The 27,178-nt window shown below is 41.5% G+C and overlaps 1 protein-coding gene across 2 annotated transcripts in view; it reads left to right on the forward strand.

The window, feature by feature from the left end:
* The window catches only part of LOC115474265 (gamma-aminobutyric acid receptor subunit beta-4), a 318,482-nt gene that overhangs the window by 208,320 nt on the left and 82,984 nt on the right, over positions 1-27,178 (forward strand). For both annotated transcript variants that reach the window (XM_030209660.1, XM_030209661.1), the window contains exon 4: positions 21,997-22,217. In XM_030209660.1, coding sequence (XP_030065520.1) covers positions 21,997-22,217 — 221 coding nt within the window. The remainder of the gene's footprint in view (positions 1-21,996; positions 22,218-27,178) is intronic.

Below are 27,178 nucleotides of genomic sequence, written 5' to 3' on the forward strand. Positions count from 1 at the left end.
AACAACAACAAAACAACTAATTTGCCCCATCTGATTCCTACATTTGCAAGAAGTGAAAAATCTAAAATGTATTAGAAATGTGTTATTCAGTTAAAACATTCTCAAGAAATGTGATGTGGATTTGTAATGAAACTCTCTTATTTTTGTTTTTTTGGTTGGTTGGTTGGTTGGTTGTTTTTTTTTTAATGTTGGGAGGTAGGGGAAGTAAAGATTATGGTTTAAATGAACTACATGAGAGCTATTGGACACCAGAAGGAGCATAATCGAAAGGGACGCCCAAGTTTTGTTGAGGACGTCCTCGCAAAACGTCCCGATGGCGGGCCAGGAAACCCTTATTATCGAAACAAGATGGACATCTATCTTTCATTTCGATAATACAGTTGGGGACACCCAAATCTTGAAATTTTGGTCATCCTTAGAGATGGTCGTCCCTAAACTTGGTCGTTTCTGATTTTTGGCGATAATGGAAACCAAGGACGCCCGTCTCAGAAACAACCAAATGCAAGCCCTTTGGTCATGGGAGGAGCCAGCATTTGTAGTGCACTGGTCCCCCTGACATGTCAGGACACCAACCGGGCGCCCTAGGGGGCACTGCAGTGGACTTCATAAATGCTCCCAGGAACATAGCTCCCTTTCCATGTGTGCTGAACCCCCCAACCTCCCCTAAAACCCATTACCCACAACTGTACACCACTACCATAGACCTTATGGGTGAAGGGGGCACCTAGATGTGGGTACAGTGGGTTTGTGGTGGGTTTTGGAGGGGTCACTGTTTCCGCCACAAATGTAACAGGTAACAGGTAAAACTGCTCCAGGGACCTGCATACTGCTGTGATGGACCTGAGTATGACATCTGAGGCTGGCAAAAAATATTTTGAAAGATGTTTTATGAGGGTGGGAGGGGGTTAGTGACCACTGGGGGAGTAAGGGGAAGTCATCCCTGATTCTCTCCGGTGGTCATCTGGTCATTTTGGCCACTTTTTTGTGCCTTGGTCATAAGAAAAACAGGACAAAATTAAGTCGTCCAAGTGCTTGTCAGGGACGCCCTTTTATTTTCGAGGACGTCCATGTGTTAGGCACGCCCAAGTCCCGCCTTTGCTACACCTCCAATATGCCCCCTTGAACTTTGGCCATCCCTGTGAAGGAAAGCAGTTGGGGATGTCCAAAATCGGCTTTCAATTATACCGATTTGGACGACCCTGGGAGAAGGACGCCCATCTTCTGATTTGTGTCGAAAGATGGGCATCCTTCTCTTTCAAAAATGAGCCTGCAGGTGTGAGTTCAGTAGGGCTTTTATTTGAATACTTCAGAGTAGATGAAGTTTAAGGTGATGGGGGAAATGTTAATTCCTGACTTCAATTCAGGGCTTAATTTCTGGTGCGACAGCCATAAACACTGTTCTCTTTGTACTAGAGCCAAACAGCAGGGATGTTCTGCTCAGCCCCTCCCTTCCAGATAAACTGCAGGAAAGGGAAGAGAAGGTGGTGAGAGTAGCAGATAAAGCATAGAGCAGTTATTCTGCTTCCTAATCTAGCTCCATCTGATGTGTTTACCTCTTGTTCTGCAGGAACCCAGAGGGAAGGGGATGATCTTGAATCAGACACAAACATAAAAGATGATGAATTAGTACAAGCCTACAACTTAACAGCAGTGCTCATCTTCAAGGCTTCCATCTTGGACCTGATTGGCATTTCTGCTAAGACATTTTAGAGTTGTGCCAATTTTAATCCTTTTTTTTCACTTTTTGAAAATATTAAAGATTTATAAAATTACCTTCAAAGGGAAAAAAAACAATTTCAAGAGGACAATTACAAGAGTTCAAACATAAAACTCTCTATATGTAAAGGAAAAAAGGGGTAAAAAAAAACTAGCATCTTGCAATTTAAAGAGACCTCTCAATTGGGTGGGGCAGGGAAGAACCCTATAACAGAATAGATTCATTTTCCATCATCAAGCATTCCCCCTGATCAACTCTTAAATCGATGTCAGCCACCTTTCTGTATACCGTCCACTTCTGCTCCTCGTGGTCTAAATTTCAGTGGTACCCACTTACTGTGCACCTTATTCTTCCATTTGCAATATTGTTTCTTCCTCACCTTCTTCCTATTTTTTTTTATTTATTATTTATTCATTTAAACAATATTTACAAGAAACATCTTGCTTAGGAAAGTGTCTTATAACTAGGAACTGTTATAAAAGGAAAATACTCTCAAAAACAATCATATAAATCTATACACTTTCAAATTTATAAGACACTGAAGTCCATAATGGGAGATCCAAGATTTCAGGTAATCTAAGGGGAGAATTATAATAAAGGAAAAAAAAAAATTACAGGTAAATCCTTCTCTGCTAAGAAATTATACATTATTCTTTAAAGCTTCTCCAATTTAACTGAGGCTACTAATGCTGACAGATGTTCAGGTTCAGTAAATATATATTTCTTCCCCCCAAGCCTTACTATGCACTTGCAGGGGTACCTTAAAAAAAAGGCACCCCCCAAGTGCAGAATTTCTGGCTTAAGGAGTAAAAATTGTTTCCTCCGTCGACGTGTCTCCTTGGAGACATCAGGAAATAACAATATTTTGAGACCCAAAAAAGGGTTCTCTTTATTACGGAAAAAAAGGCGGAAGATCCAATTTTTATCAGGTAGTAGGGCGACAGTCGCTACCAAAGTAGCAGCCGTCACCAGTTCAGAGTCAGAAGTCTCAAGCAAAAGAGAAACGTCAATAGGTTTTTCAGTCTCTTGATTCAAGTTCCTTTCTGGGACATAATAAACTTGGGAAAAGGGTGGAAAGTTCTTTTCCTGAACGTTTAACTTTTCACGGAAATAACGTTTCAACATATCAAGAGGAAGAACATTTAGAATCCTAGGGAAGTTAACAAATCTCAAGTTATGATTCTTGGTATAATTATCGAAAACCTCTGTTTTCCGCCTGAGATTAGTTACATCTTTTACCATCAAATTTTGCAGCGTTTCCATTTTCATAACCCTTTGATCAATTTTTTCCATTTTTTCATTTAAAACTTTAAACTCTTCCTCCTTTTTTTTCAGGTCAGTTTCAATAGTCTTTACTCTTGGTAAAAACTCTTCAGTTTGCTTGAGAAAACATTGTCCCAGGTTAGACATTAAATCCCACAGAGTATCTAAAGTCACATTCTTTGGCTTGGCCACTAACTCTTTAGGAAATTCAAACCTTACTGAAGCCTGTAAGTTTGCTGCACTTCGACCCTCAGTTTCTCTCTCCTCAGTGAGAGATGGTAAAATGGGCAAAACTTCCCTCCATTCCTTCCCCCGATGGAAAAGACGCTTCTCCCCGAAGTTCTTCCGGGTCCCCTACTCCTTCTGAGGGAGACCCCGTCGGGTCAGAGAGGAAGGAACTGGTGCCAAGCGGTTGAGGAGGTGGAGTACGTGCAGCGGGGCTTAAAGTTGTTTCCAGTCCGAGGGAAGCCAATATCTCCCGTTCGCCGGCGTTCCCGATCGGAGGCGTTCCGCCTTCCTGTATAAGTTCCCGTGGCCTCATAAATCGATCCAAAGGACCAGGTAACGGGGATAAATGCGGGGAAGCTCTGCCCGCGATTTTCCCCCGACGTTTAGGCATCGTAGGAAGCGAGGTCTAAGGCGTCCTAGCAGACTGCAGCCATCTTGGATCTATCCGAAACTGCACACCTTCTTCCTATTTTATCTTAATATTAAATTAAATTAAGTAATGTTTTTCCTTCTTTTGATTTATGTGATTGTTGTATATTGTAACCTTGGCATCCTTATGTCCAGTCCCTCTTGGCCCCACTTAGATATTTGTTTTGATGAGAATATATCAAATAAAGTAGAACTATGAAATATAGACTATCAAATTTAGGGGCCATTTTACGAAGCGGCGATAAGCCCAACACGGACTTACTGCTTGCTCAAAGGGAAGTACCACCAGGCTATCGCAGCAGCCCGGCAGTAGTTCCTTCCCTAAGCATATGTCATTTCTGGTGCTACAAAAATATGGGTGGCAGTAAGTGGTCCCCCCAAAATGGCTGCACAACAAGTGGTTCATTTTCCGCATGGCCATTTCTTAAGAAAGGGAAATCTACCTTTTACCTGCTACGGTAAAAGGGGGCCTCGGCGCATGTCAAAAAGTTTGCTGTAGCTTCATAAAAGGGCCCCTTAATGAATTTTTTTTGTTACAGTTGTACCCCCACTTTCCCACTCATGGCAGGCTCAATGCGGCTTACAAGGGGCAATGGAGGGTTAAGTGACTTGCCCAGAGTCACAAGGAGCTGCCTGTGCCTGAAGTGGAAATTGACCTCAATTCCTCAGGACCAAAGTCCATCACCCTAACCACTAGGCCACTCCTCAAGGTTAAAAGAGTTATAAGAGGCATATCAATTGTGGGTAGTAGTTTTTTTCCACCCCATCCAAGATGACAGTGATAGTGGGAAACAATTTTGCCTATTCAAATAAGCATAATTAGGTTCATAAATACTGAAATGAGTAAAATAATGTATTGTACTGTTTACAGCTTGATCAGCCTAAAAACCCACATGTAGGGGTTTATGTGATTTTCTTAGCTAAGAAGGGTCTTTGAACTACATTGAACATTTTTTTAAATTATTTATAAATCTCATTTGAAACAAAGAAATCACAAAGAAAAATTTAAGTTGAACAAGGAAAGGGGTGGGGGGGGGGGAGGCATATATAATATATGAACATTTAAGGCTGCATCAATGGAAGATCTGGAGTCATAACTAGGAAAGCTTCAGGAAACCATACCACATTGACCATTTTTATTTGGTAAAGTCAATTAATATCTTTGCATTGGAAATCTTTTTACATCCTGAAGTTGAGTGCCTTGAGCCATATATGCCTACCAAAACTTAATAATGAAAATGACATACCTGCTTATAATCGAACGAGAAAAACGCCCAAGTTCCGACCTAAATCGGGAGATGGGCGTTTTTCTCACAAAAACAAATAAAGCGGTATAATCGAAAGCCGAACTTTGGACGCTTTCAACTGCACTCCGTCGCAGATGCGGACAAAGTTGACGGGGGCGTGTCGGAGGCGTGGTGAAGGCGGAACTGGAGCGTGGTTATCACCTGAACAGAGATGGGCGCCTTTCGCCGATAATGGATACGTTTGTAGCTAGAATTTAGGGCACTTTTCCTGGACCCTGTTTTTTCACGAATAAGGCCCCAAAAAGTGCCCTAAATGACCAGATGACCCCCAGAGGGAGTCGGGGATGACCTCCCCTGACTCCCCCAGTGGTCACTAACCCCCTCCCACCACAAAAAAATGATGTTTCACAACTTTTTACTTTCACCCTCAAATGTCATACCCTCCTCCCAAGCAGCAGTATGCAGGTCCCTGGAGCAGTTGTTAGGGGGTGCAGTGGACGTCAGGCAGGTGGACCCAGGCCCATCCCCCCCCTACCTGTTACAATTGTGCTGCTTAATGCTTAGTCGTCCAACCCCCCCAAACTCACTGTACCCACATGTAGGTGCCCCCCTTCACCTCTTAGGGCTATAGTAATGGTGTAGACTTGTGGGCAGTAGGTTTTGAGGGGGATTTGGGGGGCTCAACACCCAAGGGAAGGGTGCTATGCACCTGGGAGCTCTTTTACCTTTTTTTTTGTTTTTGTAAAAGTGCCCCCTAGGGTGCCCGGTTGGTGTCCTGGCATGTGAGGGGGACCAGTGCACTATGAATCCTGGCCCCTCCCACGAACAAATGCCTTGGATTTATTCGTTTTTGAGCTGGGCGATTTCATTTTCCATTATCGCTGAAAAGCAAAAACGCCCAGCTCACACCTTGGCGAATAACACATGGGCGTCTATTTTTTTTGAAAATACGGTTCACTCCGCCCCTTCACGGACCCGTTCTCGGAGATAAACGCCCATGGAGATAGGCGTTTCTGGTCGATTATGCCCCTCATAGTTTACTAGGTTTTTAGATGTAGAGGAGGAAACAGTGCAGAATACTAGAGGTTACATACAATGCAAATCTCCTCAAATATTTTAAGGCCAGTAATTCTGGAAGAATATAATATGCTGCTTTAACCAGGTGCAAGTAAATATGTGACAGATATAAACTCTCTACTGTCATAAAGTGTGACAAGCCTACGGCAAACACTGAAGAGAAATAACGTATTCCTAAAGAAACTAATGCAGGCAGTCATTCTTTAAATATCATAAGTAAGAGATCATTTTTATAAATCTCATCTCTCCCTACATTCCTCCCCGTCAACTCCGCTCACTGAACAAGTCTCTCTTGTCGTCCCCCTTCTCCTCCACTGCTAACTCCAGGCTTCGTTCCTTTTCCCTCGCGGCACATTATGCCTGAGCCTATACGTCTACCTCCATCTCTACCTATTTTCAAATCTATGCTGAAAACCCACCTTTTCACCACTACTTTTGGCTCCTAGCCACTACTCAGTTGCCTCCCCTTGTTCCTTCTTACCCAGTACTTCCCTCGCCTTTGTCTTGTCTGTCTGTATTATTTTAGATTGTAAGCTCTATTGAGCAGGGACTGTCTCTTGTGTCAGGTGAACGTTCAGCGCTGCGTACATCTGGTAGCGCTATACCAGTAGCATAGCCAGCGATTAATTTTTGGGTGGGCCTGGAGGTGGACTGGGTGGGCACAGACCTCTTTCCTCTCCACCGTCCACCGCCGCCGACACCTCATTTTGTGTCCATCCGCGACCACCCCGCCCGCGACAGCCCCCTGCACTCACCTGAAGTGCGTTCTCCCTCCAATCCAGCACCGGTGATCATAGCCAGCCTTCTACCACATCCAGCGCGCGTCGTCGGAGCTTCTTCTCAGGCGCGTCCCGCCTACTCTGCAACTTCCTTCTGGACGTGGTAGAAGGCTGGCTATGATCGCCGGTGCTGGATTGGAGGGAGAACGCGCTTCAGGTCAGTGCAGGGGGCTGTCGTGGGCGGGACGGGCCTGTAGCAAAAGTGGGTGGGCCTGGGCCCATCCAGGCCCACCCGTGGCTACGCCCCTGCGCTATACAAATGTTAATAATAATAATAATAAGGTTGCCTAGGCTAAGAGAGTAAAAATGTGTCTTTTAGTAGCTTATTTTATGAAGACACAACAAACTACAAACATTGTGGCTACACTAGAGTCAAGGACTGTTGGCACATAAAGTGATATATATATATATAATCATGTAACAGTGCATATCTTCTTGGCACTACACATAATTTTATACAGGTAATCTGTGAGACATTTTTTTAAAGTCTTCTTGCATGCATAAAGCAGGGCATTAAGTGCAAAATGGTTTATAATACACTCAAGGGCCCTTTTACTAAGCCACGTAAGCATCTATGCACGCCCAACATACACTAACATGGAGTAACCTGCCTGGCTGCCACGTGGCTCTTGTGGTAATTTCAAATTTGGCGCAGGTGCGACATGCACATCTGAAAAATCCCAAGTGGCATTCAACACACTTAGGTCATTACCGCACGGTTACCATATGAGACTTTACCATTAGGTCAATGACTGATGGTAAGGACTGAGACCCAAAATGGACACGCGCCAATTTTGATTTTGCTGCACATCCATTTTCGGCAACAATTTTTAAAAGGCATTTTTACAGGCGTGCTGAAAAATGGACCTGAGCGTGTCCAAAATTCGAGCCTATACTACCACAGGCCGTTTTTCAGCCCACCTTAGTAAAAGGATCCCTCATTTTAGAATTGCACACATAGGTAAAACAAAATATGCATATACATTTTCTATGTGAAGACTTTTACTTACTCTTGCTGTGGAAACTTGGCATACTTCTTCTTTAAGAGTTTACCCCAGAAAAATAAAAAAATAAAGATATTTTTAAAAAATCACCTCAGGACACATGAGCTTACATGGACACCTGCTCTTTGGGGTGCACAATTTTCTTGGTCAATTTACATGCATGTGGTTGGATTTTCAAAGGTATGCATTTAAGTAAAAGCCTGACCTAACCCTGTCTCATTAATATCTCTGCCCACTGAGGGCAAAAGTACATCGATATGAACTGTATAGGGGCCACTAGATAAAGGCCACCCAAATTTGGACACTAAAATGCAGGGCACTCAGTGCAAATTCAAAAATAGCATCTGAGCACCCAGAACAGAGCATAAATCAACAAGATTACAGAATTAACAGAATACTGCTGCATTCTTCCTTTGTGGTGCGCGACAGTCTGAACAAGTTTCTCTGCTTTTTAAGCACCTGCATTGGCTTCTTGTGTCATATAGCATATCATTTAAGATTTTGTGTTTGGCCCATAGGGTAATCCATACTTGCATATCGAGTTATAGTATTCTATAAGTCATATGCCTAAGTGTGGGACCTGCTCATGCCCCACCTCCCTTGCAGATGCACGCTATGGGCTACATTATATATACGGTGCCTAAAAAATTGGTGCCAAAAAGCATTATTCTATAAACTGCGCTTAAAGTTAGGTGCAGTTTATAGAATAGTGCTTATGCCCAGGGCTTGCTCCTAATTTTCGGCACAGCTATTCGCACCATCAGTTTATTGATAGTTAATGAATTTGTTAACTAATTAATTGTCACATGCATCTTCAATCAATGCGCAAATCTCAGTGTCCAAATTTGGGCACCTTCCCCTTGATATTCAGCAGTATTTAACTGGTCAGAATGGCTGCTGACTGGTTAAGTAGTGCTTAACCGGCTATCCGTTGATATTCAGTGGGTAATAACCGGCTGTTCTCCACTGAATATCCCTGGTTAGTGGCTAGCCGGTTATATCATGAGATGTAACTGACTATCCTTCGATTTTAAAAGCGAGTTTAGTGGGCATATTTGGCCGTATGAAAACGTAGAATATCTTTGGCCAGTTTCAAGATGACCAGTTAAGAGTGAATATCAACTTAGCCGGTTGCCTTCAAACTGGTCAAAAATAAACTGGATATTCAGTGCCGGGCACCGGAAACAGCCCAGCATTGTATATCTGGGCTCAGCGCAGACCAGTGGACTTAGCTAGTCTGAAAATTGGCCTCTTCATATAGAATCTGGGCTATGTGTATACTTTTACATGAATATTAAACAGTTAGCTTTGAAAAAGTTCATTTCAATGGATAAAGCACTGTTTTAGCTGTGGAAATTGCTTTGAGCATTACCCTCCCTATGAACATTATGACATGACACAATCATGTAAAAAACCATACATCATATATTGGACTTTTTGCAAGTTATACACATTCCTGCAGCAAATATGCCAGAACAAATATGTTCCATTCTAGTCAACAAATATGACTCACTTGATTACTCCATTCTTAATTTAACAGGCCTTTTATAATACAGGAATGCACTCTAATATTAAAGGATCAATCTTCAGAAACCTGCTAAATGGCTATAATACCCAGCTTTTACTTCTGGAAGAGCTTTACTGGCTACACTACTTCTTCCTTAGGGCCACGGGTGGGTCAGGGGTATGCCTATGATTTAGGTGTGTGGGTTATAGAATACTAGGAGTTATCCCCCGGATTCTATAGAGTGCGCTTAGATTTAGGTGCCAAAATTGGCGCAAATTCTATTACTCAGTGCGTAACTTAATTGGCTTAACAAGATAATGAGCGCTGATGACAGCACTTAACAAGCAATAATGAACACTAATTGGCAGTGATTAGAATTTAGGCACACAACTTGCCAAGCGTATTCTGTAACGATGTGCACCGATCTTCTAATGCGCGGAGGCAAAAAGGTGTGTGGTTTAGGGAGGAGAATAGGTGTTTCAATGGCCTTCCAAAATCTAGGTGCCTAGTTATAGAATATGGCCCAATGCGCCTAAATCTATGCGCTGAGATTTACACCAGGTTTTCGTTGGTGTAAATGGATGTGCGCAGATATCGGTGCTAAAATATCAACTAAGCATAATTCTATAATCGGTGCCTAAATCTAGGTGCCGATTACAGAATACGCTTAGTTGGCACTTATTTCAGTACCGTTTTTTTTAATCGCCATATATAGAATCTCCTCCTATGCGCCTAATTGCCAACACTTAAGCATGAGCACTTACACCACCCTTTGAATTGGCAAAAGTGCTCACTGCAGACTTAGGCAAGTATTCTATAATGACAGTTCTGCATGGAACAGTCATTATAGAATTTGTGCTTAGAATGCATCATCCCGATGCCTAAATGTTGGTGTTCTTTCTTGAATCGACCCCTAAATATGATATACTTTTTGGATTTTAACAGGGCCTTTGATACTTTTCAACATAGAGACTAATCTACTGAATACCCTTGCTAGGGGCCAAAATGTATCTAACTGGATTTGAAATGCAAACAAACAAAAAACCCTGCAGGGTCATGCATTTGGCTGTAAAGACCAGGGAGAGGTAGACAAAAGAAGAACGGGATCTGAGGGTGATCATACCTGATGATCTTAATATGGCAAAATAGGGACTGATTGATTGTATCAAGAGAAGAATTACCAAGGTGACAATTCCTCTGGTATTAGACTACTGTGTGAAATTCTGGAGTCTATACCTTCAGAAAGATATAAACCATATGAAGCCAGTCGTGGCTACTAAAATTGCTGATGTTTTTTGGCATAAAGCATATGGAGATAGAAGCAAAGGTATTTTTTAATTTATTTTGATTTGTTAACCACCTTTATGAAGAGATTTACCCAAGGCAGTACACAGTAGGTACAGTTTAACATCAAATTTACAATTTTGTTAACAGCATAACATTAGTAAAATGTACAAGTGTAAACATAAATACAGTAAATACATCAAATTGAAACCTAATAATAGGACTACCATGAAAGAAGATCAAAAGTATACATATCTAACAGCACTGAAATTAAAATAACAGAGATATAATACGAGGTAAGAACTAATGAAATATCTAATAAGCACATAATTAGAACATTCAAATAACATTTCTATGATACTAATGCTGTTCTATAATACAGTTTACCATATAGCACAGGGTCCAAACTCAGATATATAGATGGGGACAAGACTCGTGGTAAAGAGTCAGTTGGGATAAATAAATGGGTGCTAAACTAAAGGCAAGTTCTTTGTACAGTTAATCAACATATAAGGAAATGGTCTAAGTTACAATGTGTGAAGCAAGTTAATCCAAGTGCAGAATAGGTTGTATAGTCAGTCACCCTATGCATTAAAGGCTTGGGAGAAGAGCCAGGCGTTTACCTGCTTCCTGAAGTAGAGGTAGTCTTGAGTTATATGTAATCCCTCTAGGAGTAAATTCCGGAGCATGGGGGCTACTCCTGAGAAAGCTCACTACCAGGTATCACATCGTACAATTTCTTATGATGAGGGGACAGATAGTGATGATCCTTTTGAGGATTTTAAATTTAGCCCTTTATGGTACTGGTAGCTAGTATAGTTTTTGCAGGAAGGGTGGAAAAGTCTGCGCATGGGACAGTCTAAGGCCAGTGACTGCCATGACCCAAAGACAGTTTGTAATTTCTCTCTTTGGATTTCCAGGCCTGGCTGCAGCCAAACCTCAGAACAAGGCTCACAAATCTTCATATAAAAGATTGGCTTCTCATAAACAGGTCACAGCTGCTAGAAGTATTCTGCAAAGATGTATGCTGGGGCTTCAGTTCTTCCATCCCTGGGCCTCCTCATTCCCACTCTGGCCCTGCCTTTTTTATTTCCTGTTTCCTGTCCTTTTAGCTCCACTCCTCCCATCTTACTTCCTCTCTGGATGGGACTAATGGTTTTAAGGTGGCTCAGACTACCTGAGGGATTATCCTTAAGGGTGAGGGACAGTGTTCTATAAACCCCCTCACATCCTCATAGAATATCAACTAGCAGAAAAATATGTGTCAGAATCCACAAATAATACATAAATTATAGGATACTATAATTTATGCAAGTTCTGATAAAAATTTAGGCATAGGCATTTACACCAGCTATTGGGAGGTGTGATTATGCCTTAAATGTAAGCATATTTTCTACCACATGTGCCATTATTCTATAGAGAAAAGTAGGCACTTACTATTTTTAAAAAGAATAGTCTTGAAATAGGCCCCCAACTACCTTATTATCCAAGTCACCCTTTTATAGAATTATCTTCCACAAGCCACCTCTCATTTTTCCCACCCTTCACAGTATATCTACTGTTACAAGTTTGGATCAAATATTAATCTAGGGCAAAAGGGAATGGATGGATTAATTAGAGAACGGCTGAAAATGGTTCTAATACATATGAATGTGCAATAATGAGAAACTAAATACTTAGTTTTGTACGTATGCAGAAAAATCCATATATTCACAAGCATCTCTTCTTGCAGTGGGTGTCGCCTTCCCTCCCCCACCCCTGCTATCACACACTGAGTTGCCAATCATCCCTTAATAGAAGAATGCTGTAGTGAAATCTTATTGAAGAAAAAATTCTGTTCTACAACCCAACGTCATCATCTTATAAAGTGCTTGCTAGGAATGTTTTTCACATTTGGAACAGGCCTGGGAGTTTTTCTTCTGCCTCCTACTGAAATGCCTCATTCTGATGGAGTCCTGCCAGTCTGCCACATGAGTCCATGGCACCAACAAGTTATCAAGTTTTCACACCACCCACCATCTACTAGAAAGGAGGAAAGCTGAGTCAGTCATGGCATAAAGGTCAGTGTGCCCCCACCAGCTCCTAGCACTCAGAGCAGAGGAGGCAACCACTCAGTCTGGAACTGGAGGAGGTTGCAGCCTGCATGCTATCTCATCTTCCCAGCCAGCCTAGCAAGCCTTCTGTCTGCTCTATTCAAATGCTGTTGGCGAGGGATACAGGGACTGTATCAGTATGACGAGCAGGAAAGTAGTGCTATCAAATCTCCACTTTTATAGGGGTGCCTGGTGTTAGGGTTTAAAATCAGTGCACCCTCTCTCCCTAACTGTATCCTATGACCTGTGCCATGCCATTAAGTAAAGTGAGGTTGTGAATGTTTTTACTAAAGGGAAAAGCCTAATTATTAATGGTTTGACTTTTGTGCTAAAGTTATTCATAGTCCAGGAGTTTTCAACCCAGTCCTCGAGACACACATAGCCAGTCATGTTTTCAGGATACCCACAATGAATATGCATGAGATAAGTTTGCATTCACTGGCTCCGTTGTATGCAAATTTATCTCATGCATATTCATTGTGTGTATCCTGAAAACCTGACTGGCTAAATGTGTCCTGAGGACTAGGTTGAGAACCCCTGTCATTGACTGTGTCATACTGTAACTGTGAACCATTCATAAGTCAACTGGAATCTCTGAATTTGATAGTGTTGTGCATAACATTTTGAGGGTAATTCTATAAAGCATGTGCAAACATTTATGCACCAGTTTTGTGCACAAATGTTCAGAATATCCTGCTTATTTTCAAAGGAGAAGGGCACCCATCTTCCGACACAAATCGGGAGATGGGCGCCCTTCTCCTAATGGCGGCCGAACCGACATAATCGAAAGCCGATTTTGGCCGCCCTCAACTGCTTTCCGTCGCAGGGCCAGCCAAAGTTTAAGGGGGCATGTCGGCAGTGTACCGAAAGCGGGATGGGGCGTGGTTAAGAGATGGCCGTCCTCGGCCGATAATGGAAAAAAGAAGGGCGGCCCTGACGAGCATTTGGCCGACTTTACTTGGTCCATTTTTGTTTACGACCAAGCCTTGAAAAGGTGCTTGAACTGACCAGATGACCACTGGAGGGAATCGGGGATCACCTCCCCTTACTCCCCCAGTGGTCACCAACCCCCCCTCACCCCCCAAAAAAAATTAAAAAAAAAATACATTTTTTTTGCCAGCCTCTATGCCAGCCTCAAATGTCATACCCAGCTCCATCACAGCACTATGCAGGTCCCTGGAGCAGTTTTTAGTGGGTGCAGTGCACTTCAGGCAGGCAGACCCAGATCCATCCCCCCCCCCCACCTGTTACACTTGTGGTGGTAAATGGGAGCCCTCCAAACCCCCCCCCCCCAAACCCACTGTACCCACATCTAGGTGCCCCTGTTACCCTTTAAGGGCTATGGTAGTGTTGTACAGTTGTGGGTAGTGGGTTTGGGGGGGGGGTTGGGGGACTCAGCACACAAGGTAAGGGAGCTATGCACCTGGGAGCAATTTGTGAAGTCCACTGCAGTGCCCCCTAGGGTGCCTGGTTGGTGTATTGGCATATCAGGGGGACCAGTGCACTACAAATGCTGGCTCCTCCCATGACCAAATGGCTTGGATTTGGCCGGTTTTGAGATGACCGCCATTAGTTTCCATTATCGGCAAAAAACAATGTCGGCCATCTCTATGGGCGGCGATCTCTAAAGGTGGCCCAAATGTTGAGATTTGGCCGGCCCCGACCGTATTATCGAAATGAAAGATGGCTGCCCATCTTGTTTCGATAATACGGTCAGGTACACTGCTTTACAGGGCCATCATTAGAGATGGGCGCCCTTATAGATGGATGCCCCCATTCGGTTATGCCCCTCTATGTGATGTAAACTGCTCTGATCTGCAAAGGTGAGCGTTATATCAAGCTTTTTCATAAAGATATATGCACATAAATACTGGATGTGTGCCTATACACAGATCTGTAAATATGTGCATTTCTTACATAGCATGTTATTCTACAGATGAAGTTTGAGCAGAGCATGGGCAGGGCATGCATTTACACACATAGGACTAGATTCAGTAAATGGTGCCAAAAAAAATCCACGCTGAACGCTATGCTATAAACAGTGCTCTAAGTTGAGTGCTGTTCTTAGAGGAGCGCATAGCACTAGGATCCACGCCCGAGGATTTACACCAACTGAAACCTGGTGTAAATCCTCCAAATTCTATTACACTACTTGCATCTTTAGTGAATGCCCCTGACCTGCCCATGCCCCTCCCATGGCCACACCCCCTTTTCAGTTGTATGCTAAAATATTTGTGCATGCATCTTTATAAAATAGTACCTGTTTTTCCTAATTGGAGCCAATTAACTGCAATAATTGGTTACTGGCGCCCAATTATTGCTTGTTATCGGCTCATTATGCAATAAAATTGTGCATGCAAATTGGATGCATGCCCAAATTTTCACATGCAACATAGAATTTGGGGGATAACTTATAGAATATTATAAATTACGTGCACATATTTATACCAATTATAAGCACTCACATCTAAGCACATATAGGCAAATATGCCCTGTTACACTAGTATTCCATAAAGGAAAGTAGACACCATTCCTTTATAGAATATGTTCCTATCTATAGGTGCACAGTTATAGAATTATACCCTTTCCGCCAGCAGTTAGGACATTAGGCATTGACGATATGTTCCTTCAATGGTTCTACTCGTATTTGACAGACAGAACTCTTACATTTAGGGAAGTTTTTAAAAACTTCCCTAAATGTAAGAACTAGGAAATGCCCTATGAAATTTCAGATGCTTTGTTTTAAAGAAACAAATGGAAGTATGGCTACATACAACTCAGTTAAGCTATGGAATTCATTGTCACAGAATAATATGAAGGCAATTGGTACAATTGGGTTCAAAACCAAATTAGGCAAATTTATGGAAGATAAGTCAATTATATTCATAAACACAAAATTCAAGGTTCTCACCCTGGGTTTAGTTAATCCATGAAACATGACTTGTAGAAATTGAGAAAAGAACACAGCGAAGGTGACAAGATGGATGACGCCAAACAAACTTCACGCTTCGAGAACAGTGACGCTCACACTCTCATCAAGAAGCTTAGAAGGTTTTCTCAAATTTCCTAAGGTGTTGTTAGAGAAATCCAGAGTTTGCACAAGACTCTCCTTATGAGAACCAATAGCACTTTGCCATACATAGACTCCTGAGGCAGGCCTGAACGGCTGAAACACGACTCATGTCAAGTCCAGTTTTTTAAGAATAAACTCTTGCTGTGAACTTTTTTCTGAGTCCAGTAGAAGTTTGTTTGGCATCATCCATCTTGTCACCTTCGCTGTGTTCTTTTCTTGGTTTTTCCATTGCGGAGGTCCGCTTTCTTCTGTGTTTGCCGTTCTCCAGTGTTGTAGAAATTGAAACACTATAACAGTACGTCAAGGACACTCTTACATATGTGCTGTCTTTTTAGAGGTTTTTGGCATTTTAAACAATCAAATTGGGTAGACTGAAGGTGTTGTATGGCCCTCTCCACAATCATATATTCTTTCTCTATAAGCATCCACTACTTGCCACAATTAGGGTCAAGGTTCTGGGCTAGGCACTTGATCCAGTATGCCAGTTCTTAAGTTCTGAGTGAGAAATTATGCAAGAGGCCAAAGCTGAATATGTAGGAAATTCATAGGAATGAAAATCATATATTTTTAAATAAAAGATTGCATATAGATTTTTCATTTGCCTTTGTCACTTTAATCAACAATTCAGAGTTTCTCTGTCTCTTCTTGGCATAATGCATTGAGATAGCATGATAGTGCTTTATGACATATTGCAGCCTGTTAGGATAAATTGAGGAATATAATGCAGCTCTCTGTTGAAAGCTCTCTAAGACATAGTTTAAGAATATGTGCTAAGAATTGTCTTTTACTATGGGTTTCTTTGCTGTATATGATGGAACAAAGATCTACGGAATATAGTACGTGCCCCAGGAGCACAGGCACGAGTAAATATATATATATAGTTTCATACACACAGTAGTTAATTAGCTATTTTGCACATGTCAATTGATTAAAGTACATCAAACAGCTTGCAGAACCAACAACTCTACTCTAAAGATTGGAGGGATGCAAACACGCCCAACATAGCACTGGAGGCTGAAATGCAGAGCGTGTTCCTGTTAGCAGCCTGTATCGTCACACTTTCTGCAAAGAACTGCAGCTCATTAATGAATCTATATCGCCTCCTCTCCTGAAGAGCACTTCAGCCTATCAATATTGCATGACTGCTTACCTCTTCCTTTCTGCAAGTCTTTATTCAACAAACACGCAAATTGCTTGTAAGGGCAAGAGAAGGAGAAGGAAAGAGAAATTACAAAAGAAAAGAGGGGGTTTTTTTGAAGCATGCATATATTTATGACAAAAATATCTGAAACAAGATGCAACTTAATCTCTCAGTTTAGCAGAAGTCTGGTTATTTACCATAACTGTATTGTATTTTATCAGAAAATTGTACTTGAATTGATTATAGTGTATGCATTACTGAGTTCACCTACCAAGATAGTAAGGTTTTAAAAGAGGGTTCAGCTCAAGAACCATTAAAAGCCATCCTGTCATTTTTTTATGCTGATGAACATCTGGAAATCAAAGCAAGTGGGATTAAAGATAAAACTAATGATTTTTAAAATTAATCTCCTTAACATGCTGTTATATGGTTTAGAGTGTTGAAAGTCAAGAGAAAGAAGGCCAGCAAACTGGATTGGACACTATTAGGTTATCATCGACTTGGAAACATATGTCAGACCCTCCCTTATGGAATTTTTGGTTGAATAGTTTTTCTGGCCTTTCTTATTATTATACCTTTCGTAAACTTTTAAGACTTTATTGTTTCAGCAATATTATGGTTGTTTTATAGATTTTAAAAAAGAATGTGCTTTTTTTTCTTCTTCCTTGTTTAATGGGGGCTGTATTTGAAGAAGTGTGTGTGTGTGTGTATGTATGTATATATATATATATATATATATATATATATATATATATATATATATATATATATGAGAATTTGCATTGTACATTTTTAGCGCATGCTAAAAATTAGCGCACACTAATACTAGAGCCCCTCCATATGGGTGTCTCTAGGGTTAGCATGCGCTAAAAATGCTAGCGTGGCTACAGCATGGCTTAGTAAATAGGGCCCTTATTATGATATATTGTATTTTCTAGGATCTATGTTTACCTTTTAATGTAAACCCAGGGCTTTTTTTGAGGGGGTACTCGGGGGTACTGAGTACCGGCACCTTTTCCAGTGTCTCCTAAAATTGACCCATGGACCACAAGGTTTAATGAAAGAGCTCAGGCTCAAGACACCAATTCTGCCTTGTCATATATTCTGTGACTGATTGCAGGGGGCCTGGCTATTGTGGAGTGAGTCCCTCAGTGATCTCCCCACCCCTGAAGGGTGGCCTGGCATTTGAGTACTGGCACCTTTTTTGCTAGAAAAATTGCACTGTGTAAACCACTTAGAGACAAAGTATATTATGGTAAATCAAATCAATCAATCCAATCCAAACTAAAGACCTTTAAAAACATTGAGTGCTGGTCAGTGTTGATGGAGACAGTAGCTTTTCTGTGAAATTTCCTTGGGCAAATCTGGAAAATCAATTAAAAGACAGCCTGTTTTTATAGGTTGCATTACATTTTTATTAATTCTCTGGATTGTATTTCCTAGGTACGACTAGTAAATTTATTGTGATCTGCTCTGACCTTTTGAGAGATGAGCCAAATATAAATGTTGTATTATCATTATCACTATTATGTCCCGGAGAGCATAAAACATGACAGATATGTAGGTTCAAATTTAAAAACAGCTGAAGTAAGTAGATGCAAATAAGTGGGAAAATATGGGATACAAATGCAATAAATACATAAATAAAAATGCAGATCAGGCAGTAGAAAAGATGGTGGCAGTTCCACCAAATGTATAGCTGAAAGATCTAGACATGAGTGAATGTATCTTGGTCAAAACTAAAGCTGTGAGAGGAGACTTTGCTATGGAGATGTATATACTCTAGAGTTTTGTGACTAAGTCTCCAATGCACAAAGCTTACTGTGCAGTAAACGTTTGCTTTAGATTGGTTCTAGCCAGTCTAATGCAAATGTTATTTAGCTAGTAATGCACAAAGGGGTTTTCTGTGGCTCTAACACGTGTCATTAGCAGCAACAAAGAACTCCCTGTAAATGTATTACAGTGAGCTTATTATTATTCTAATAAGCATTCCAGGCGATGTACAACTCCAGAGTGCCTAGCTCTAGTGAGCAAATTTTGTGGCTGCTCTAGAGCTGTCGGAGAGGAGGTAAGCACAAGCAGGCAGCTGCAAAGGCTGCCTGCTTGTGCTTCCTACCTTAATTCCTGGTATCCCCCCAGAATCCCCCAAGGTGAACCCCCCATATCTTTTTTTAAATTTCCCTGGTGGTCCAATGGACCCTGACCTCCCCCCCCCCATGACCCCCCCTGGGCAAGACCCCCTCCCCCCATGCACACACATACACACGCACTGTCCCAGTCCCGACCCTCTCCCTGTACCTTCCCTATGAAGAAAGACTAAGGAGGCTAGGGCTTTTCAGCCTGGAGAAAAGGTGGCTGAGGGGAGATATGATAGAGATATATAAAATAATGAGTGGAGTGGAACAGGTGGATGTGAAGTGTCTGTTCACGCTTTCCAAAAATACTATGACTAGGGGGCATGCGATGAAACTACAGTGTAGTAAATTTAAAACAAATCGGAGAAAATATTTCTTCACCCAACGCATAATTAAACTCTGGAATTTGTTGCCGGAGAACATGGTGAATGCAGTTAGCTTAGCAGAGTTTAAAAAGGGGTTAGACGGTTTCCTAAAGGACAAGTCCATAAACCACCACTAAATGGACTTGGAAAAAATCCACAATTCCAGGAATAACATGTATAGAATGTTTGTACGTTTGGGAAGCTCGCCAGGTGCCCTTGGCCTGGATTGGCAGCTGTCGTGGACAGGATGCTGGGCTTGATGGACCCTTGGTCTTTTCCAAGTGTGGCATTTCTTATGTACTTATGTACTTATGGTGGAGGCAAAAGGGCAGGAACAATACCTCCTCCCTCCTGCCTCGGGCCCACCAAGAACACCCCTGCCCAGTGCATTCTGGGATGCAATGGGCAGGGCTAAGCATTATTCTCCTTATATGGTGTTTTGCCCCAACCAGTGTATTCCAGAATGCACTGGGCAGGGCCAGGGTGCTGCCATTTTGTTCTGAGTGGGCCCAAGGCTGGAGGGAGGAGGTGTTGCACCTGCCCTCATGCCTCCACCAGGTACAGGGAGAGGGTGCAGGAGGAGCCGGTACTGGGAGTGGGTGTGGGTGTGTGTGCATTGGAAGGGGCGGTCCGTTCCATTGGACCACCAAGGAAAATTTTTTTAAAAGGTTTGGGGTAGGGTCACTGGGTAGGGGAGAGTTGCAGGGGGTTGGGGTCCACTGAACCACCAGGGAAAATTGTAAGAAAGAATCGGGGGTCACAGGGGGTGTTGGGGTGTCAGGAGGCGAGTCACCGGGGGGGAGGTCGGGAGGCTGGGAGGCCGGGAGGTGAGTCGCAGGTGGGAGGGGGGGAGGGGTTCAGCAAGCAAGCTATCAAATGCATTTGATAACCTGGAATCGGAAACAGTGACCAATGCACAAAGAAGGATTTGCATATGATTCCCTTTGTGCATTGGTTGCTGTTTGCAACCTGTTAATTTTTACTGTGGCACCTGTATTTAACGGTTGCCAATGTGCATCAGCATCTAAGTGAAAAAACTGACAACTTTTGCTATACAATTGAGGAGATAGAACACAGGCTTTCCAGTCTGGAGGACTGGGTATCTATTACTATGAATTTGCGCTCAAAACTAAAAAAGACAATGGCAGCAATTCAAGGTAAAGTTACTAGCCTTCAACCAATCCAGATCTAATTTTGAGAGTACTGTTACAAAGTGTTTTCTTTTGTAAAAAAAAAAAAAAAAAAAAACATTTGACACACAAAAAATGGCTATTATAAAACTGTGCACTTTGAATATACACATTGAAGTACAATACACCTTCTGACAAATACTTCATAAAAATGTGTGTGTACTTCAGAGTACAGAGCCAAAATGAAGGAGGCATCTGCAATGCATGGAGCAGCAGAACAACAGCAGACCACCAAATGAGGTGGTTAAACACTGTGAGCCTGGTTGCTGATCACTAGGAATCAACAGGGGCTTCTTGGAGGCTTCTTGCCAGTGATTGGTGCTCTTGAGGGAAGCTTTTATTTCTTCATCCCCATCTAGTCATTGCCCCTGAGGCAGCCTTGGTAGGCAAAACATGTCCAGGTCGGGCACAAGCTTTCTTTGATGTTTATTAAAGCTTTTTTTTTAAATCATTTTCATTGAGTTTTCAAGAAAATTTAAACCAATATAACATTCAACAACAAATAATAAATGGAAAAAAACAAATGCATTACATACAGTAACTACTACTCCAGTCTTCATTTGGTAGTCTGCTGTTGTTCTGCTGACCCAATCAGAGCACATGCACCTTTTCCTCTATTTCAAGGCACCTAACACTATATGCTTTGTATACTGTTAGGGATAGTTCTGGGAGCCTACTTCAGCAAGGCAAATACACACCTATTTCCATTATAAAACAGATAAAAACATAGTTTTAAAAAATTATAGGCTTCCTGCTTTAAAAGTGGCCCTCTTGAGTACAAATATGTACACCTGTCTTAAACTGGACTCAGATTTTTGTCTGGATTTCCAGGTTGATGCTAGCCTAGTTTGAATTGAGAAATCAGAATTTACACACCTGGCTTGGGTTTGGTGTGCTCAATTTAATTGAAATTGTTAAAGTTAAAGCTGTTCTTACCACTTAAGAGCTGCTCATATTTTCAGTGTGCATAAACAAGAATATGTTGTGCAATTTTATAGTTCTCCCATTTAGACTTTTTCTAGCAAGCAAGCTTACAGCAAGAGTTTATCAAGTGAATATCCAAATCTACACCTTCTTTATTTCAACTCAGTAAGCCCGTTCAAAAACCACAGGAAATGCTGAGTTGTAAGAGCCTTGAATAGGAGTGATAGAACATGAATGGAGCTACAGCAGAATTTGAACAAAGCTATTATATACTGTTCTATACCCCTGTCTCTGTAACCAACTCTGGCATATAGATCAAAATTAGGCATAACTGATGCTTAGCCAGAACCAGATTCAGAGCAGCTATTGGGTAAAATAACGCCTAAACTAAAATTTTAATCGTCAGTATTTTGCTCTTTTTTTTTAGGTAAATGACTATTGCAACGCAATTCTATTATATAGATAGTTTTGTTGCCTAGAGCTTTTTTTCTTCTATGAAGTGCTTTCCTTATGTGATTTTGTGCTCTCCCTCTCTTCTAGGATTATACAATCACCATGTATTTTCAGCAGAGCTGGCGTGACAAACGCCTTGCCTACACTGACATTCCGCTGAACCTCACACTGGACAACAGAGTGGCCGACCAGCTATGGCTTCCTGACACCTACTTTCTGAATGACAAAAAGTCCTATTTGCATGGTGTCACTGTCAAGAACCGCATGATTCGACTACATCCAGATGGGACTGTCCTATATGGGCTGAGGTAAGTCTGTACTGCAGTACTTTGGGGATTCCGTTGCCATCTCCTGAAAAAGAAATCCAGCAGTTTTGGCAAAGATAAAATTTAAGTAGGTATATAGATATGAAACTGACCTTGTAGAAGAGAGACCTTCGTGTCGACACAGTGAAATTGTTCTGTGACTTACATGAGATTTTTGCTCAGTTTACATTCTTACCTACAATATTGTAAGAACGCATGAAAAGTCAAGATGAAGCTTTCAGGACCTTGAACCACATGGGGAGATATTTAGTTCACACTTACTAATAGTGTGTAATGTTGCCGTTATTACAATTTATCTGCTGCAGGGCCCATTCTATTTCTGTGGACCCCGAGGAACATAACACTTGATGATGACATCATCACCCACTAACTGATAGTGAATGACCCCTCTTAATATACTGTATAGTAGCATATTAAATGATGGCAGGTAAAGAGCAAAGTTTCTATTGACAGGCATACAAGTAGGTGACATTATCTAACTCTTCCGGACCAAACTGCTGTCCCAGAGCTCAGAATTTAGTGTAAAGTTCTGAACATGCACGGCCCTTTCTACATGCAGTGATCTCCTCAGCTGCTGTGTTTTATTTTTTTGTGCTTAGCCGAATGAATGTGAAACAAAGCTCGTCCATTAAAAATAATAATTATGGGGGGGGGGGGGGGTTGAAACTGTTCTCATTGTTTTGCCTTTTTGTTCAGCTTTTGAAAGAATGAACCCCCTAATTCTAGAAACCTTAACAACAAATTATGGGTTATAATTGGTGTTAATTCACGCTAATTGGCAGTTATGTGTGTAACTGCCCTTAGTTGGTATTCTATAATTTGTGTCCTCAAATTCTAGAGTGTGTAACTCGTGGACATGGGAGAAGCATATGTGGATCATGGGCATGCCAGGCAGTTACCCAGACAGGTTATAGGCATGCAAATGCTATCATTCTAACTACCTACAGTTATGTGTGACCATTTACACCAGCCCTTTGACTGGAATAAGTACTCACGCACCATCTACTCCTGGCAGCCCAGTTGAGAATCTCCTTGGAAAAACCATCATACTCTAGACACAGTGACCCTGAGAGTCCATATGCTCACAAAGGAGATCCCCTTAAAGTATCCAGACTCACAATGCAATCATTTTGAGAGCACCTACAGAAGTCTGAGAGAAGCTACTTATGTTAACACCAATCAGAGTAATACCAAAGCACAAATAAGATTTATTAGTGGACTCTGATAGAAATTTTCTTCTGAAATATTTCTTTCATTGTAAGGATTTTCTATTCTATGATTTAAAGATTTGGATGTATCACAACATCTCTAAAGCTACTCAGAAATGAAGAAAAGAGGTTGTCTTTCTATGGTCAGGAGTTTTGCAGCTTGCAGTATTGTTTTGGCTCAATTTACCTTGTAAATGTGTAGTGAAATGTAACAATGTTAAATATATATATTTTGAGCCATTTCAACTCACTAAAGGCTCCTTTTACTAAGCTGCACTAGCAATTCTCACATGGCAAATGAGGGAAGCCCATTCAATTCCTATGGACTTCATCTCATTTGTCGAGCGGGAATTGCTAGCAAGGCTTTGCAAAAGAAGCATTAAATTTCTGACTTTCTTGAAATGGCCGCCACTAGCTATAAAAGTAATACTGCAAGACCGTCTAGAAGACCCCTACTGGACCAGCAGGGATGTCAGTAAACCCCAAAGGAGGAAGGGCCTGGTCTCAGGGAGGCAATTTCATGCAATCTCGGTGAAGGGTTCAGGAGGGGATGTCAGAATCAGCAGGTGGAGAGGGTTCAGGAGGTGGGTGACAGAATCAGCATGGGGGGGGGGGGCAGGGGAAAAGACAAAATGACAGAGTCACTTAGGCAGGTTCCAGCTGATATTCATTCGGGATCTGTATAAGTAATATTGACCAGTAAGTGAACTCCAGCAATTGGTACAATATTTCCATATTGGCTAAAGCTGTCATACCTTTAATGTAAATAAAGATATAATACTTCCTATCTTCTATCCAAAGCCCCACATAAATCTTCATGAATGGGCTCTCACCTGCTACTTAAAAAGAACTGAATCATTAGAAAAACAGCTCAAAATGTCATCTCATTTTATCCAAATAAGACTTGTATGCTAGTTGGAAAAAAATAATACCAGAAAAAAATGGCTAGCTTCTTGTACACAATTTGCCTATGGAAAAGTAGATATTCTTCTCAGCTCCAAGGTGAAGCCTTATCAGATTAGATTTACTGCCACTACATCCTGAAATCTGCCTCGATAAATTCCATCTGCAGATTAGCTATATGGTTCTCTTTTCATACTTTCACTGTGCATTATCGTATAGACCAAGCTTTAGCACAGGATGGTACCTTCAGTCAAGCAGTGCTGGTCAATCTGTCCCTGTGAACTAACAACTGTCGTATTCAACTGTATGGGCTGCTCAAAGGACTAAGAAAATTTAAGGCTGAACAGCCCTAAACTTGGTAGTTACCCATTTCTGTGCCTAACTCAATCCTACTTATCAACTGAAAAAGCAATATGGCTCACTTGTAACAGGTATTTCCCATAGACAGTGGATTGATAAGACACACAGTCCATCCCACCTCCTTGAGGTCTGCCTGAATGTTTGAACTTTGGAACTAACTGAGGAGCAGAAGAGAGGGCTGAGCTAAGGAAGGGACATGTACGCTTAGAAATTCACACTGAGTTCCAACTCTGGGAGAGCAGTTCTGTACTGCCACTTTAGATGACAGCACCCATTTGGGTGCCTTATTAATTCTGTTGTCTGTGGATAACAGGTGCACAACATTGAATTACCTATCTGGTCTGTCCAGTCTTTCAGGTTTTCAGTGCTAAAGCTATGGAGCTCATTATGGAGCTCATTTTCAAAACAGAAAAATATCTAAAAAGTGGCACAAATCGGCAGATATACTTTTTTTTTGTTTGTCAATATGTCCAAATTGCTATTTTTGAAGTCCATTTTAAGATAGTTTTCTATGCAGTGTGTCCAAATTACAAGGGGGTATGTTGGAGGCAGGATTTGGGCATTCCCAAAACTTGGACATTTTTCTGCCATAATGGAATATAGCAAAAATGTCCAGGGCTAAAAGTTAGATGTTTTGGTCTAGACCTGTTTCAAACACAACTAAGACACAAAACTGTGCCCTGAATTACCACTGGAGGGATTAACACATGACACCTGTTACTCCACTAAATATGTAAAAGAAACAGTATGTACCTGTCTCAGCTTCAGATGTCATGGCCAGTCCTATTAGAGGAACATGCAGGTCCCTGGAGTAGCTCTGTGGTCAGTGCAGTGGACTGTAGAAAAGGAGAGCCAGGCCCATATACCATTCTAACTGTTACACTTGTGGTGGAAAGCATAAGCCCTCCAAAACCCACCAAAAACCTACTGTACCCACACATAGGTGCTACCAGCAGATGTAAGGGCTATTGTAGTGGTGTACAGTTGGGTATAGTAGGTTTTTGGAAGGTTTTGAAGGGCTCACCATACAATAGAAAGGGGTAATGGTGAGGTGTGTATCTGGGACTTTTTCTGTGAAGTACATTACAGTGCCCCGTAGGGTGCCCCACTGCTCTGATGGGATGTCTGTGTTTTTCACTTGGATACTTTTTATTTTTTTCAAAAATGGTCCAAAATGATAGACACACTGAGCACAAAAACATCTAGCAAATGGCCATTTTTGAAACAAAAAGTTGGATGTTTTTCTGGTTTAAAAATGGCCGTTTTTGCTATTTGATTTTTGGATGTTTTCCGCAAACATCCAAAATCAGATTTAGACATGATATTGAAAATGCCACTCTATGTGACTTCCATAAGGTCACAAGGAGTGTTAGTGGCAGAAATGAGATTTGAGCACTGACTGCTCTGATAATTCTAGGCAATCAACGAGAAGTATGGAGTCATTATCTCATCCTTTTTCTAATGATGATGCTTTCTGGCCACCATCTTATTACATTGCTTGGTTGCTATTGGACTATCATTATGAGATAGGTGTGGATTGCCTATTTAGTTGGGGGACTAAAAGTAAAAAAAAGTCATAAGGTGGAGGGAAGGTGATGGGGGTTAACTCTCCTACCCTCCAAACATGTTGGCCCAGATTGAGGGAGAGGACACAGTGCAAACTTTCATTCCCTTTCCATTCTCCCATTTCTCTCTCTCTCTCTCTCTCTCTCTCTCTCTCTCTCTCTCTCTCTCTCTCTCTCTCTCTCTCTCATACCCCAACCAATTTCGTTACTCCTATCTGTTCAGCTGTACCTGTAACAGAGCTGTTGGATAAAATATTTTCATATCTTTGTATTTATTTATCTTTTTATTGATCCATCTTCACTTTTATTTTCATTCTTTCTTTTTTATATTCTGTCATTCTTCATTTCCTCTTTCTCTCACACAGCCTTGTTCCTCTACTCCTCTAAAACACCACTCCTCTATCAGCACTAACCTTTCCCATTTCTCATATTTTGCTCTCCTTTGCTCCCATCACAATATCCTTATCTCTTCTATGCCTCTTTTACCTTTATTTTTTTCTCCCTAATTTCTCCTCATCCATCCTTCTCCACTCCCTTCTGTTTCTTGCCTTCCTCTCTTTGTACACATCTCATCTCTTGCCTTCTCCCTTCTACCATCTGTCCTTTCTTCTTGCCTTTTCCATTCTTCTCTTTCCTCCTTCACCATCCCTCTTACCCATTTTTACTACAACTCCCACCCTCTCTCCCCCTTGCTGTTTTCTCCTTCTCCACCTTCTCTACCTTGTCCTTCATCATAACCAGCAGCACAGAATATGGGAATTTAGCATACACAAAGTGTTGCTGGACCATAAGTTCCTCCCTCCTCCTATCTATGTATTTCCACTTTGAAATATAAAGTGTACTCAGGTAAACAGTGGAGGGAATCATTGAGAGTGGCAGCATTGTGCATGCTCTGAGTATTCATGCA

This window comes from Microcaecilia unicolor, chromosome 7, assembly GCF_901765095.1.
Source record: "Microcaecilia unicolor chromosome 7, aMicUni1.1, whole genome shotgun sequence".
Classification (NCBI taxonomy): Eukaryota; Metazoa; Chordata; class Amphibia; order Gymnophiona; family Siphonopidae; genus Microcaecilia; species Microcaecilia unicolor.